Source organism: Sebastes umbrosus, chromosome 8 (assembly GCF_015220745.1).
Source record: "Sebastes umbrosus isolate fSebUmb1 chromosome 8, fSebUmb1.pri, whole genome shotgun sequence".
Taxonomy (NCBI): Eukaryota; Metazoa; Chordata; class Actinopteri; order Perciformes; family Sebastidae; genus Sebastes; species Sebastes umbrosus.
The window spans coordinates 9,514,776-9,528,503 of record NC_051276.1 but is presented as its reverse complement, the minus strand read 5'-3'; the positions used below and the strand labels follow the sequence as shown (position 1 = coordinate 9,528,503).

General features: G+C 38.6%; 1 protein-coding gene across 2 annotated transcripts in view; it reads right to left on the bottom strand.

The window, feature by feature from the left end:
* Positions 1-8,606: 8,606 nt before the first annotated feature.
* The window catches only part of zgc:162952 (PKc_LIMK_like_unk domain-containing protein), a 28,142-nt gene continuing 23,020 nt past the window's right edge, over positions 8,607-13,728 (bottom strand). For both annotated transcript variants that reach the window (XM_037777080.1, XM_037777079.1), the window contains 4 exons: positions 13,186-13,368; positions 12,665-12,748; positions 11,967-12,053; positions 8,607-10,522 (listed from right to left, as the gene is read on the bottom strand). In XM_037777080.1, coding sequence (XP_037633008.1) covers positions 10,418-10,522; positions 11,967-12,053; positions 12,665-12,748; positions 13,186-13,368 — 459 coding nt within the window. In that variant the 3' untranslated portion in view covers positions 8,607-10,417. The remainder of the gene's footprint in view (positions 10,523-11,966; positions 12,054-12,664; positions 12,749-13,185; positions 13,369-13,728) is intronic.

Here is a 13,728-nt window from a genome sequence, read left to right as displayed (position 1 = left end):
ACACTGAAACAGAAATAGGCCTTAAGGGCAATGAGTGTCACCTGTCATGACCTTAGGAATGTGCACGTTTGTATTTTTCCAACACATAAAGTTCAGGAGGGCTAACTAACTTTAGCTAGTTTGTTGGTAACGTTACTTGCTACCAAAGTCAGTCTGATCAGTGTTTCACATAGACTTTTGGGCGGGCAGACCAGGTAATAGCTGTTCAAGTATATTTGGCAACCCCTTATCATTTTTTTTATCCGTTGAAGAGAATGACGCCATCCGTGATCGATAAACTAGTGTGGCGGCAAGATGCCGCCGGGCAACGGACTGCTGCAATCCACTCCCCCCTCGTTGGACTGACAGGCTTCTAGTGACAGATCACACACACACAAGGTTCATTCCAGAGCCTGCTGTGATTGTTTTACTGCTTTTCCTCATTCATTTTGTATTATTTCAACCACCCACAACCCATCAGCTATTAATCAGAAATATTAATATGACCCAGAAGTAGCTAACAACACGACACCAGAAAGGTATATCCTATAGTATAAAGTAAACAAAAGTAACGTTAGCGACCGTATACAGCCCCGTACAGTGAACCACTGGTAGATTTAAAATTCCCTTTACTGAAGTAATGAAAAGTAAAAGCACTCACTGAGCAGTAAAATGTTCCCTGTTGGTGTTTTAGTATTATATATGATGTTTTGGGATTACTACTGCATTAATGTGTATGTTGTCCAACATATGTAACCTCAACTTTTCATGGTGTCAGAAAAACAGCCGTTTTCAGCTTTGTGACGATGTATTTTCCTGGCAAGAGGTTTTTTTAAATAGTGTATTAAGCTGAAGAATCCTTCGGTTTATCAAAACATTCAACATCAACACATCTGGAGATACGTGGTTTTCACAGGATGGGGATGAAAAATTTTAATCAATGGTGGGGTATTATAAATATCAAATTACTTATTAAATACTGTTGTATTGTAATTGTGTCTGTGTTTGAATTTCTTTAAAGTACTCTACATATGTGGGCTACTCTAAAATGTTACGTCATCTTCTATACATAGCCTAAAGACAAAGAAATTTAATTTCCCCTCGGGGATTAATAAAGCGCCTTTCTTCTTCTTCTTCTTCTTCTTCTTCTAGTATAAACAGCAGAAACCCACTGCTGTATGTAGTGTGGTCCTGCCAGTATTGCTGGAGCGTGATGGAAAGAGAATCATAACACAGAGATCTCATATGATGAACTTTTACTCTCGTTCTCAGAGGTGATCTCAGCAGTGTAATATTTGAGCACCTGTAATGTCAGCGTGTTCACTTGTGAAGTTTGTCATATGGAAGATTATTTTAAACATAAAGCAATTATTTATCTAGTGAAGAGAAAATAAAGGGTGTTTCTGAAAGCCAATGGTGGCATTTTTCGGAATTCATAGTTGGCAGTTGGTAGCGATTCCAATCAAATTTCACATCCCTGTGGAAAAAAGCACGATAGTTTGGAGGTATGGGACCACTTGCGTCTGTGCCCGGCACTCGACAAGATGGATTGATTTAGATGGATAGGGAGTTGGCCCACATGGCGAACTGGTTACACAAAAATGCCTGTGAGCTGCCTCACCTGACACAAATGTCCTTCCAAAAATCCATCCTCCAAAATCAATTTGTGCTTCATTCTTTGATATTAGGTCACCTTTGCTGATCCCCTCTCTGCAGACCACAGAGTCTCCTCATGGCCTACTTCAGTCACACACACACAAACACACGCACACACACACACACACACACACACACACACACAGACACACACTATATTATACTATAGTACATAAGAAGGACACATAGATACACGCAAGTAGCCGTCCAAACCAACCGCACAAGACATTCTAATCAGCCGGTGACTTATTGATCATGCTACACAAATTGCTGACATAACTCTGTTATTTACCTCCAACTATTGATCTAAAAAGCTATCTCTCACGACACACCTTCATGCTCTATTTCACAGACACACCATGTGACTGAATCATGCAGGCTATTCATTATGAATCTTTAGGGAACTGGTCTGATGCCATGCGGAATCCCGCTGTACCCTTCTGGCCTGCTTTTTACATTCACGTGTCTGGCAGAAGTGCAAACATTACTGAAATACGTAAGTGGAGATCAAAGTGCAAATTGTGTTTAAGGAATACAGACACTGGAAACCTAAATGTTTTCATGTTTTTTAGCTTTGATGCCCATGGATTCATATAGCTATTGAGCCAACAATGGTCTATCTATGACGTATATCTATCAGAGAAACGAAGAAAGTGTGTGAATCCATCACTGAAGAACACCCAGTCATTTAAATGTTGAGCTGCAATACGGAGTGAAAACACGATTCAGAACGGGATGCAAGCGACTTGTATGTTCAGTGTACGTTCTACTAATTCTGTTATAGCAACATGTAATTTTAAATAATCATTCTATGGTCCTACAAGATCTTTAATTTCTAATAACAGACTACATAGCACAGTTAAAAACAGAGTGCTTTGACAGAGACAGTGAAAGTAAAATGCTTTGTTGAAATAAAGCTTCTGGTTGTGATGTAACCCAGAAACACAGCTGGAAACATGTCAGCTCTGATTGTTTGTTTACGGCTCCCGCTCCATAAAAGAGACAGATGTACAAACTCTCTCTAGCTATAGAGAAGGGTTGGCTGCCAGGGGAGGAGAGACTCTGCTCCCATGTGCAACAGACAAGACAAAGAGTCAGAACTACACTTTCTCACCTGATGCCCCAAATACCACGCTCAGAGAATTCCCAATGTAATAAAAAATACACCCTGAATCTGAAAACATAACAGACATAGAGAAACTCCTATATTTACTTGAAGAAATGCCCAAATATGAGATGATTTCAGCTAAATGTATCACCTCATGTCATGACCTGAGGACAGCCATTTGTCCTTATTAGCGAATATATATCAATTGTATTATTAATTAGTGCATATATAAATGTTTCTTATACCAAAAGATGACTGGTGTATTTAAAGTAGTCTATGAGTTAAGGCCTTTGCACACCAAGTCCGTATTTTTCGTCCGAATAAAACCTCACATTGTGTCAATCACGTTTACATATCGACTTAGAAATTGTTGTTCGTCATTTAAGTTTTTATAACAGGTTCGATTTTCAGTGTTTTTTCACTCACATCAAAAGCCAAAAGAGAGTTGTTTAACCACTCAGAGTCACCATCCGTGCAAACGTCATCCTCAAAAATGGCATATGGTATTAATGCTGTTTTGTCTTGTATAGTGAATTTTCTCAATAAAGAGAATAATAAAACGCTTGGACACAGTGTGCAAGGTTGTGCAAGGAAAATGTGAAAACGTTACAATGGAGCCCGGTCTCCCCTACTCCCTCACAAAGCTACACATTTAAATAGGTTACACAAACACCAATATATCGTCACAAACGAACACACAGAGACCCTCAAACTCTGGGTCTTTTATGGTTTTCAGTGAGTTCAGTGAGACGGAAGAGAGATTACCCACAACAACAAGTCCAGAAGCTCATTATCTCATCAGGTGTGGCCTCATCACATATAAATCCAATTGTTAAGGAGGCGGTGCATACACATCTTTACCTGCACACACACAGACAAACACACGCACACACACACACACACACACACACATACAGGCAAACATGGAAACACACACAAAGATAAACAAAGACAAACACCCAACTAGGACAAAGACCCGACCCTCTTGTAGGTAATAACTAGGACAGACGTCATAAGGTGCTCATGTCTTGCAATCAAAGTGGACACACACACACACGCACACAGGCACACACGCACACACACTAAACATAATAGACATGTATTCACCTATTGGTTGGTAATGAGGCATTCATTTCCAAAAAAGGGGGGTTTTAATATTTCAGTTTTTGTAAGGATTCATTGATATTCTATAACACATGAAAACATAGAAAAGTAAAAAATATTATTTCATTCTGCAACAACTGAAGCAATTTATGAACACAACATTGACATATCATCACATTTTAAGTTGATATGGTGAACTTGTTTAATTGTTACTGCATCTTTAATGTTTTAGTTTAGTGTTGTATGACGTAATGTTTAATGTATTTTATAACACATTTTGCAGCTTTTCCCCCAAGTATTTTTTCAATCACTCTCTCAGTTTTTGTAGTGTTGCATTACAATACTTCTACACTCCTTTGGAGACATTTGTTCAAGTAAGAAGCCAGCACTCTGTGGCTTTCATCGTGGGCCAGCAGGTTGGGTTTTAGTGGGAAACCTGCCGTTTTGCTAAAGGGCAGAAAGACCGGCTGTTGTAGCTCTGAACAAACTGTGCTCTTTGAAAGGTAAGGTGCTCCACAAAATGTCGTTCTCCTCATTAAAGACAAAAACTGACCTGATATATAAAGAGTCTCTGCTTGCATGGGACACTTGGCTTCAATAAGGCACTGAGAGGGGCTTCACTACTCAGAAGAACTATCTGACATCTTCACCATGTTTTTATTTGTACCCCAGTTTGACAGATCTGCATTATGTAACATTAAAACACCATTAGACCAGAGAGGTCATTTACAGTATGTGTTGTCATCATTAAGATCATGTACTGTACCGCCAACACTATTATTGCACTGACATTTCGGTCCCAGCAGCCACAGCAATTCAAGCTGTGGAACGAGTGGCAGAGCGAGTCTTGGTTGAGCAAACACTTCCACTCTGTGGACAGTCAGTGTAATGTCTGAGCTCAGAGTACAGTATTACTTTAGAGTAGTGAACTTTAACCTCTTACGGTATTGGTTTCCCCCTTTTCCTCCTGATAAGCTTAAAAGTTAAATAGTAAAATCATCTTATTCCACACTGTCTGACAGTATCATATATCCTGTATTATTGGTGAGATGGCTTTAAGAGGTAATATCACAGAGCAGCAATTTTAAGTACAAACAGTAGTCAAAAAATAAAATATTTAGACCTTACAAACAAGACATATAAAGTCAGGTATAAAATAAGCAACAACCTGCTGTTTTAAGAATAGAAGGTGACCCAGTCTCCTGATTAAGGTCATCTTTTCCTTGTTTCCAGTTTTAGTTAGTATTTTCTGTTTTATTTTGGTATTCTCACCTTTGTCTCTCATTTCAGATCCTTCACTTCCTGTCCCTGTCCATGTACTTTTTGGATACTTTTGTCTGTTTTGTACTGATTACCTCTGTACGAACCTTTTTGCAAGTAAAGACATTTTATTATTCCTGCCTTGCGTTTGAGTCCTGCTTCTGAGTCCTTATCTGTTGGCCCAGTGGGAAAGTGAAAATTTGAAAAGCCAATGACTGCTGGGGAGGAAAACCTCCACCCTGAAGGAGGCAAATGGAACTATTTACTGTAAGGATTGCAGGGAGTCCAGTAAGATAGACTGCCTTTTCTGTGAAGATCATTCTTAATACATAATCACAAACCATTAGACTGTTTTCCCCAGGTGGTAGGTTATAAAGCTGAACTCAACAATCTTTGTCAAATAGAGGGGTAGATTTAGATCTGTAGCTCCACGAGAAGGAGATTGAACCGTTTTACCCGTTGATGGGTTGAGATGAAATATTGTATTTAGTGTATTTTGAAAAGTTTGATGTAACGTGTAGTCTTTTGTAATCATGGTAAGTTATATTTCTCTTGTAAATTGCTGTAACCACTAAAGGCAATTATTGTATTTTGTAAAAACTACTCTAAAGAGGTGATGTAATCTCAGTTTCTACTTTTAAAAATACAATCCCTCACACTGTGCAGATGATTACATGTAGAGAATAAATGATTTTGTCAAATGTTTAAACTTTTGTATAAGCTGTGTGCACCACAGTCACTACATCCTCAACGTTAATGCACCCAAAATGGTTTTTCTTCGTAAATCTGGACATAACAACAAGCTCCACTGACTCATCCCCACTATCTGAAAGCAGTCAGCAGAGTGGAAAATCGAGTCCTGAAGGGCCCATCTCACCCACCTCCACTATTCCTGCAAGGTTTCCTCACAGGTCACAGATTCTTACAGGCTAAAAGGAACTGTTTTAAGAACATTTTTATACCCGCTGCAAAAGTTCAGCTCACGCTTCACATCATATACAGTACAGTAGGACCTGCACTTCACTCTACTAGAAATACTACTGGACCCTGATTTAAAAGGCACTTTACTAATTGTATCTGCACTCTGTGCACTGTACTGTGATGATGACATGCTTTTATTTCCTGGTTTTTGAAGCTATTGAGGCCAAGGGCGACTTTCCACCCTTAAATGAGTGGACAGTAAAGTTGGACTATAAATCTGAATTAATTGAATTAAAGCAATGAACTTGCAATGTTTTTGGAAGGACTTTTGGAGGCAAAATAATGCCAAAGTAGTCAGACTACATTACAAAGCCAGTGATCCAGTGGTTTTATGGTAATATATGGTCCTAATACATTATGTGCGATAGCTCCCGTTTGAAACCGTCCTCTCTTCTTGCCCTGTCTGACCTGACACAGCCTATCATCCTCCACATCAGACAAAACACACACAAAAACAGATCAGTGTCTGCATAATTCATCCTCATCAAGCCTATTCTTTATATTCTAAATCTGTGGGAGAGGTGTAGGGCAGAGGGAGCCTGAAAGGAGCCGCTAAATGTTTCATGATCTTTTGATGTGCCTTTATGTCAGGTAGGAACTAAAAACAAGCACGGAAGCCGACGTGTGACTGTGTGCGTGTGTTGGGAGGCGGGGCTGAACAGTCTTGAGAGGAAGGGGAAAGCCTGGTGTTTCATAACGGCTCAAAGAGATTAATTGGAAATGTTTCTATTATATTTCCACAGTGATTATGCTGAAAAGCTTTGCTTCAAAGGCACATAATTAACATGGTCAAAAGCTACTAGGAAGATCAGCAGAAATATCACACACACGCCTGCGTGGCATGTGACAATACCAACCCTGTCTCCTACAAAATTACGTTCCAATACAACTAAACTGCATTCTCAATTACATTTTGAACATAGACTGTATATAAGAAGTGGACGTAGTCACTACGACGTCAATCCATTGGTTTGTGGACTGCCATTTTGAAGCCTCGAGTTCAGCATTTTGGCTTTCGGCCGTCGCCATTTTCGGTCTATGATTACAAAACCATATTTGTGATACGTCAAAAACATATGTAATCTGGGGGAAAATATGTTTCCCTTACAACGTAATTGACAATGCCGTTTTGTTGTATGGGAACATAATATTTAGGAGACCAGGACAATAGGATACAGTGTGTATTGTTTAGATAGTGAGCTACTTTAAAAATACAACTACCCTGGTGACGCATTGTCTGTTGAAGTGTTGTAAGGGTGTAGTCTAAAACCACAAAAGGAAATGTATTAACAAAGAAAGAATCTATATTCACTTTTGGCTTTATGGTTGTAAGGTCACAACTTCACCTCTGCCGTGAAGCAGTACCTGGTCTGCTAAAGGTGGATATTCAAATTGATCTTTCGTTCTTATTTTCGAATATGATCTTTTTATATTTCCATAAGAAAGATTACTTCATGCTGGTGGTGTGCTGAGGATAGGCTCTATAAAATGTTTATAGTTTCTGTAAGTATCTGACAATAGTGGCATACAGTGACAGATCCTCATGGATATTTGAAGGATTTTAATTTGTCTTTTTTCAAGGCGTGATTAGGGTTGACCTATCAATAAATGGGGTGGTGTTTTAAACAAGCAGATATATAAGGAAATACTACTTTGATTTTGAATATCCTGTCTCTGATAAACAAGACTCGGTCAAAACCAAGTATATGGCTAGATGTTGAACAAAAAGTCATAAAAAAGTCATAGTATAGTATGTCAAAAAAAAAAAAAACACAGCATAGTACGTCATTAAAATGTCCTCTTAAACTATGCCATAAAAATGTCACAGTAAAGTAAATCATAAAAAAGTGATAGTATAGTATGTCGAAAAAAGTGATGAAAAAGTCATTGTGTAGTATGTTCAAAAAAGTGATAACAAAGTCATAGTATAGTATGTGTCAAAAAAATCATAGTATTGTATTTTGAAAAGTGATAAAAATAAGTCATAGTATAGTATGTCGACAAAACTGATAAACAAAAAGGCATATTATAGTATGTCGAAAAAAGTCATAATATAGTATGCCGGAAAAAATTATTAAAAAGTCATAGTATAGTGTGTTGACAAAAAGTCATAATATAGTATGTTGAAAAAAGTCATAGGCTGGCATGTCAAACAAAAGTGATAAAAAAAAGTCATTGTATAGTATGTTGAAAAAATCGAAAAAAAAAGTCATAGTACAGTATGTTTCGGAAAAAAATCATAGTATTGTATTCGAAAAGTGATAAAAAAACGTCACAGTATAGTATGTCGATAAAAGTTATAGTATAGCATGCCAAAAAAACTATAGAAAAAGGTCATAGTATAGTATGTCGAAAAAAGTCATAATATAGTATGTCGGGAAAAAGTGATTAAAAAATCATTGTATAGTATGTTGAAAAAAAGTGTAGGATCGCTAGGGTCCCTGTAGTTTTATCAACAGCTATATTATTGATGGGAGTTAGGTGAATGAAGAAAGTCTCACAATAAACGACACACAGGTATTTATATCAAATGGGACTGAAACTTTATTTTTTTAAAGGAGATCAAATGATAATTGTTCCATTAGTTTTACATGATGGAATGTGAAAAGTGAAACAAAATCTAAATGCAGATGAATATTTATACAGTCACTCTGAGCAGATGATCTACCTTGAATGGAGAAAACTCGCTGCCTAAATGGTAAATTAAAGGAGCAGTGTGTAGGATATGGCGGCATCTAGCAGTGAGGTTGCAGATTGCAACCAGCAGAAACTTCTCCCGTTTGCCAAGCGTGTAGGAGAAAAAAATGTGAGACCGTAAATGGCCCTCTCTAGAGCCAGTGTTTGGTTTTTCCGTTCTGGACAACTGTATAAACATGGTAGACTCCGTGAAGAGAACACGCTCCCTATGTAGATATAAACGGCTCATTCTAAGGTAACAAAAACACAACGATTCTTATTATCAGGTGATTATACACTAAAGAAAACATACTTATTAATATTATATTCCATTTCTGCCAATAGATACCCCTAACTGTTACACACTGGTCCTTTAAGTTACAGATTATTTGTATTTCTTCTCATTTGTGAGTCCGTCTACCAATTTAGTTTTTATTTCTGTATGTAAAAGCCTGCTGGGATTTCTGTGTTTTACCTATATGTCATTGTTGTCTTTTATATTTGTTCCCCATTGTATCATATTTATGTGCGTAAGTGCAAGAAAACTAAACCTGTATCTCTGAACTTTGAGAACCAACTAAAAAGTTGGAACCAATTTAATGGAATAAAAAATAAATGTGCCTTTTGTGAAAGTTAATTTTGTATTGCAGCTGTCTGAAAAATCACTGAGACACACACAAACAGGAAAATAGTAAATACTGGTAAACTTGAAGGAATGTGGACCCTTCAATCCCCAAAAAGGTGGCAGAATTTAAAAAGTTGTGAGCAAAAGAATATTTACAAGCACATGTTCAGTTCAAAGTAACAATGACAAAATATGAAAACGTGAAAAAAAGAGACGTGGATATTAAATTGTGCATATCGCTATTGAAAACAACCACTTTTTGTGATTTCATTGTTGAGAAATGTACGGTTCCTCTGAGCAAAATCCACAGAATAACTCAAAAACGCAGTCATTATGCTGAATAAAAGCCTGAAAGATTTTTTTTATTTGTTCCTGAAAAGCTGAAATGTGTAGATTTTTGAACCTGAACACACGGAGCAAATTTGACGTTGGCATGTTTGAGTTTTCTGTCAACTTGTGTTTCTGTTCAACTCCAAAGTCTACAAGACAACAAATCTCTTCAGCTCCTGATTTGTTAGTCACCTATTTGTTGTGTCCCATCTTATACGAAGTGACGTGTTTGTTCCAGTGTAGAGGAGACCGGACGGGCGAGCAGATAGAAAAGGCAGAAAACACATCAACAGACATGATCATCTGTGTTGTTGGCTACAAACAAACCACTCACACAGAACAGAAGGAACTGAGGAAGATAAGGATGGAGGATAAGACCTTTTTGGTCGAGAAAGACGTGCTGCAAAAAAACAGACTATACTGTACATTCCATCCTACTAGTCAGACTACTATTCATCTGTACAAAAAACTGTGTCAAAGCAAAGTGTTCATGAGAAGACAGGAGAGTTTCCACCACCCTCCAAAAAACACATCTATTATATCTGCAACACCTCAGTTAAGACAAGTTCAGCCATGGTCGGGTGTTATGCAGTAGAGGAGAGAGATGCCACAGAGGGCTCAGGGTCAGTCCAGCTTCCTGTCCAGACACTGACCAAATACTCCAAGACGCTCTAGGTGGGGTTCCCAGACGGTGCGACTCAGCTCGTGGTCACATCAGATTTCGGTGGCGGCTCCAGACTCTCGGCGACTTCTCCTAACTCATCCAGCAACTCTGTGAACGCTGGCCGTCTGAAGGACTCCACCTTAGATGAGGAGGAGAGGAAAGTGGCTCTGTGAGAGACTTCTGGGAGTCTGGCTCATTGATCAGTATTTACCCTGGTATCACTCAGTGGTGGCAGAAGGATTCTAATTCTTTACTTGAAGTTACTGTGAGGAACTTTTAACTGGTTATGAAACAGTTTTAATTTCATACTCATGCCTATATATGACCTATATAAGTACACCAGATTGACTCTTTCTAGTTATTCTAAATGCTTGAAATCAGTGCCACTGGGTCGGATTGCACATGAAATCAGACGAAATCTGCGTAAGGAGGAGGTCAGGGTGGACAGATGGGTGAAACAAACATCGGACTTTCAACCAGGAGACTGCTGTTTGTGTCCCGTGTGAAACCAAAAGTTGTTGCATAACTTACGGTCACTGTACAGTCATTTTATGACTGTCGATTAAATCGACTATGTCAATTAAAATAGTTAATCACCAGTAATCGCACATTTGTTATTTGTTCAAAATGTACCTTAAAGGGAGATTTGTCACGTATTTAATACTCTTATCAACATGAGAGTGGGCAAATATGCTGCTTTATGCAAATGTATGTATTTATTTCTTATTGGATTAATTTACAATCAATTAACAACACAAAACAGTGACAAATATTGTCCACTGTATTTAGCATAAAAAATATGCTCAAATCATAACATGGCAAACTGCAGCCCAACAGGCAACAGCAGCTGTCAGTGTGTCAGTGTGCTGACTTGACTATGACTTGCCCCAAACTGCATGTGATTATCATAAAGTGGACATGTCTGTAAAGGGGAGACTCGTGGGTACCCATAGAACCCATTTTCATTCACATATCTTGAGGTCAGAGGTCAAGGGACCCCTTTGAAAATGGCAATGCCAGTTTTTCCTCGCCAAAATTTGGTGGAGGTTTAGAGCGTTATTTAGCCTCCTTCACTACAAGCTAATATGGCATGGTTGGTACCAATGGATTCCTTATGTTTTTCTAGTTTCACATGATACCAGTAGCTACACTCTATCCTTAAAACTGAGCCCGCTACAACCTAAAAATCGCAAGTTGCGTTAATGTGTTAAAAAAAATTAGGGTGTTAAAACAAATTTGTGTTAGCGCGTTATCGCGTTAACTTTCACGGCTCTAATATACATTTATACGTATATTGGTATCTTGCTTTAACCTTCATGGATCTCATTCTGTCTGCTCCTACTAAACTTGTGAGAACAACTCCAGCTAACACAGTGTAGGTACAGTAATTTACTTGTGATAACCCATCTAATAGCAACACGTGTTAAACTACCTGCTGATACATTATAACTTCATGTTTCGTCTTGTCTTTCAACATTAATACCAGTCTTATACCTTTTGATTGACATTGCATTGCATTGCATTGCAAAATTGTAACCTTGTTTTTTGTATGACTATAGTATTTAAATATGTTTTCTACCTACCATGCAGCATCTGGCTGCTAACTCCAGGAGACGCTGAGGACAGTCAGTCATCAGCTCCCTGAACGCATTCACATCCAGCCCATAGTCCTGAAATACATTAACATCAACAGTCAGTGCAGCACGAGCACACTGATCAAGTTCAACACATCCACGTGCTGGAACTGGAACAATGAACAAGCTTGGGATGAGTTGATAACGACGAAATATGCTGCTACTCACATACTGTTTGGAAGAGGAACACTAGTTTGTGTTGGCTCATACACGATACATAAGGTAGGGTTTGACTCATTAGTGTTTTTAGGTCAATACATAGAATTGTAAACTGCTAATGCCTGATACTTTGTGTTTGTGTTATTATTTCCATGTTCTTAAATCAAGTAAAAATCAGTTTTTCATGCAATGGATTGACATTTTGGAGAATACATTTATTAATTTTTCTTGGCCGATCGATACCACTCTCATGTCTGTGTGTTAAGTACTAGTATGGAGCTGAAATTAGACCATTAGTCTAGCTTAGCCTAAAGACTGGAAACAGCTAGCCTGCCTCTCTCCAAAGTTCAACAATACGCCTCCTAACGTCTCTAAAGCTCACTTATTAACACGTTGAATCTTGTTTGTTTAAGCTATACGCAAACAGACATGTAAAAAACAACTACTTGTGGTTGCATGGTGGAGTTGGGTTTCTAATGGAGTTCTACCTGTGACCTGGGTAGTATCTCCGGGTCGGCAGCGATCCTGGCCAGGATTTCACAGAGCACGATGCCGAAGGAGAAAACATCCACCTGGGACAAGTGAGATATGAGGCAATAATTGAGGTTGATACCAAACAAATCCCAACTTTTCACTATTTTCTGACATTTAATAAATCAAATGATTAACAGATTAATCGAGAAGATAATCAGTAGATTAACTGATAATGAGAATAATCATTAAATGCAGCCCCAATATTTATATATATTTTTATATTTTTTTTAGACTTGTTACCTGCTTGCTTGACTCTATAAGAACAAGGTTGTAAATGTGTGTTATCTGAACTTACACTAGAAGAACATTAAATTCACTTTCTATCCATCTCTTGTTGAACATATGAAATGTTGCAGCAACACATGTGACTTCCGTGTTTCCAAAGTTTGCAACAAATGATGTCAATACAACATAAATGTGTTTCCAGCTGGAGCAGGAGTGTGTGTAGTACAAACAGGACCTTTTTGTCTGTTACCTTGCGGTCGTACGGCTCTCCTCGGAGCATCTCGGGGGCCATCCAGAAGGCTGAGCCCACCAGTGACAGTTTCCTGCCGGGGTCTTTGACAGGCAGCTCCACCACCTCCACCACCTCCCTGGCCAGGCCGAAGTCAGTCACCAAGGCCTCCCGACCCCGAGACGTCACCCGGATCAGACAGTTCTGCACAAACACAAACAAGAAAACAATGACACAGGTTAATACAACTGCAGTGTTGTATTTTGCCAGCAGAGGGCAGTGTAAGGTTGATATCTGAAAAAAAGCAGGCAGTATCAACAGTTCCTTTTGTCCACGTTGTCTTTAATATTTAAGCCTTGATCTTCCATACATTAAGCATGTGTTCCCTGGAAAGTAAACATCCAGCTGCTCTTTAGTCTCTCCACTTATCAACAGACTCAATAGGATCTGTTGTCAGCACCTTTCCAGTACACTAATTCACCCGGACCCCATGTAAAGAGACTCAGTGTGGCTGCCTGTGTGCTGCTGTACACGGTATAGCCTCCATCACACTGACTGGCATGC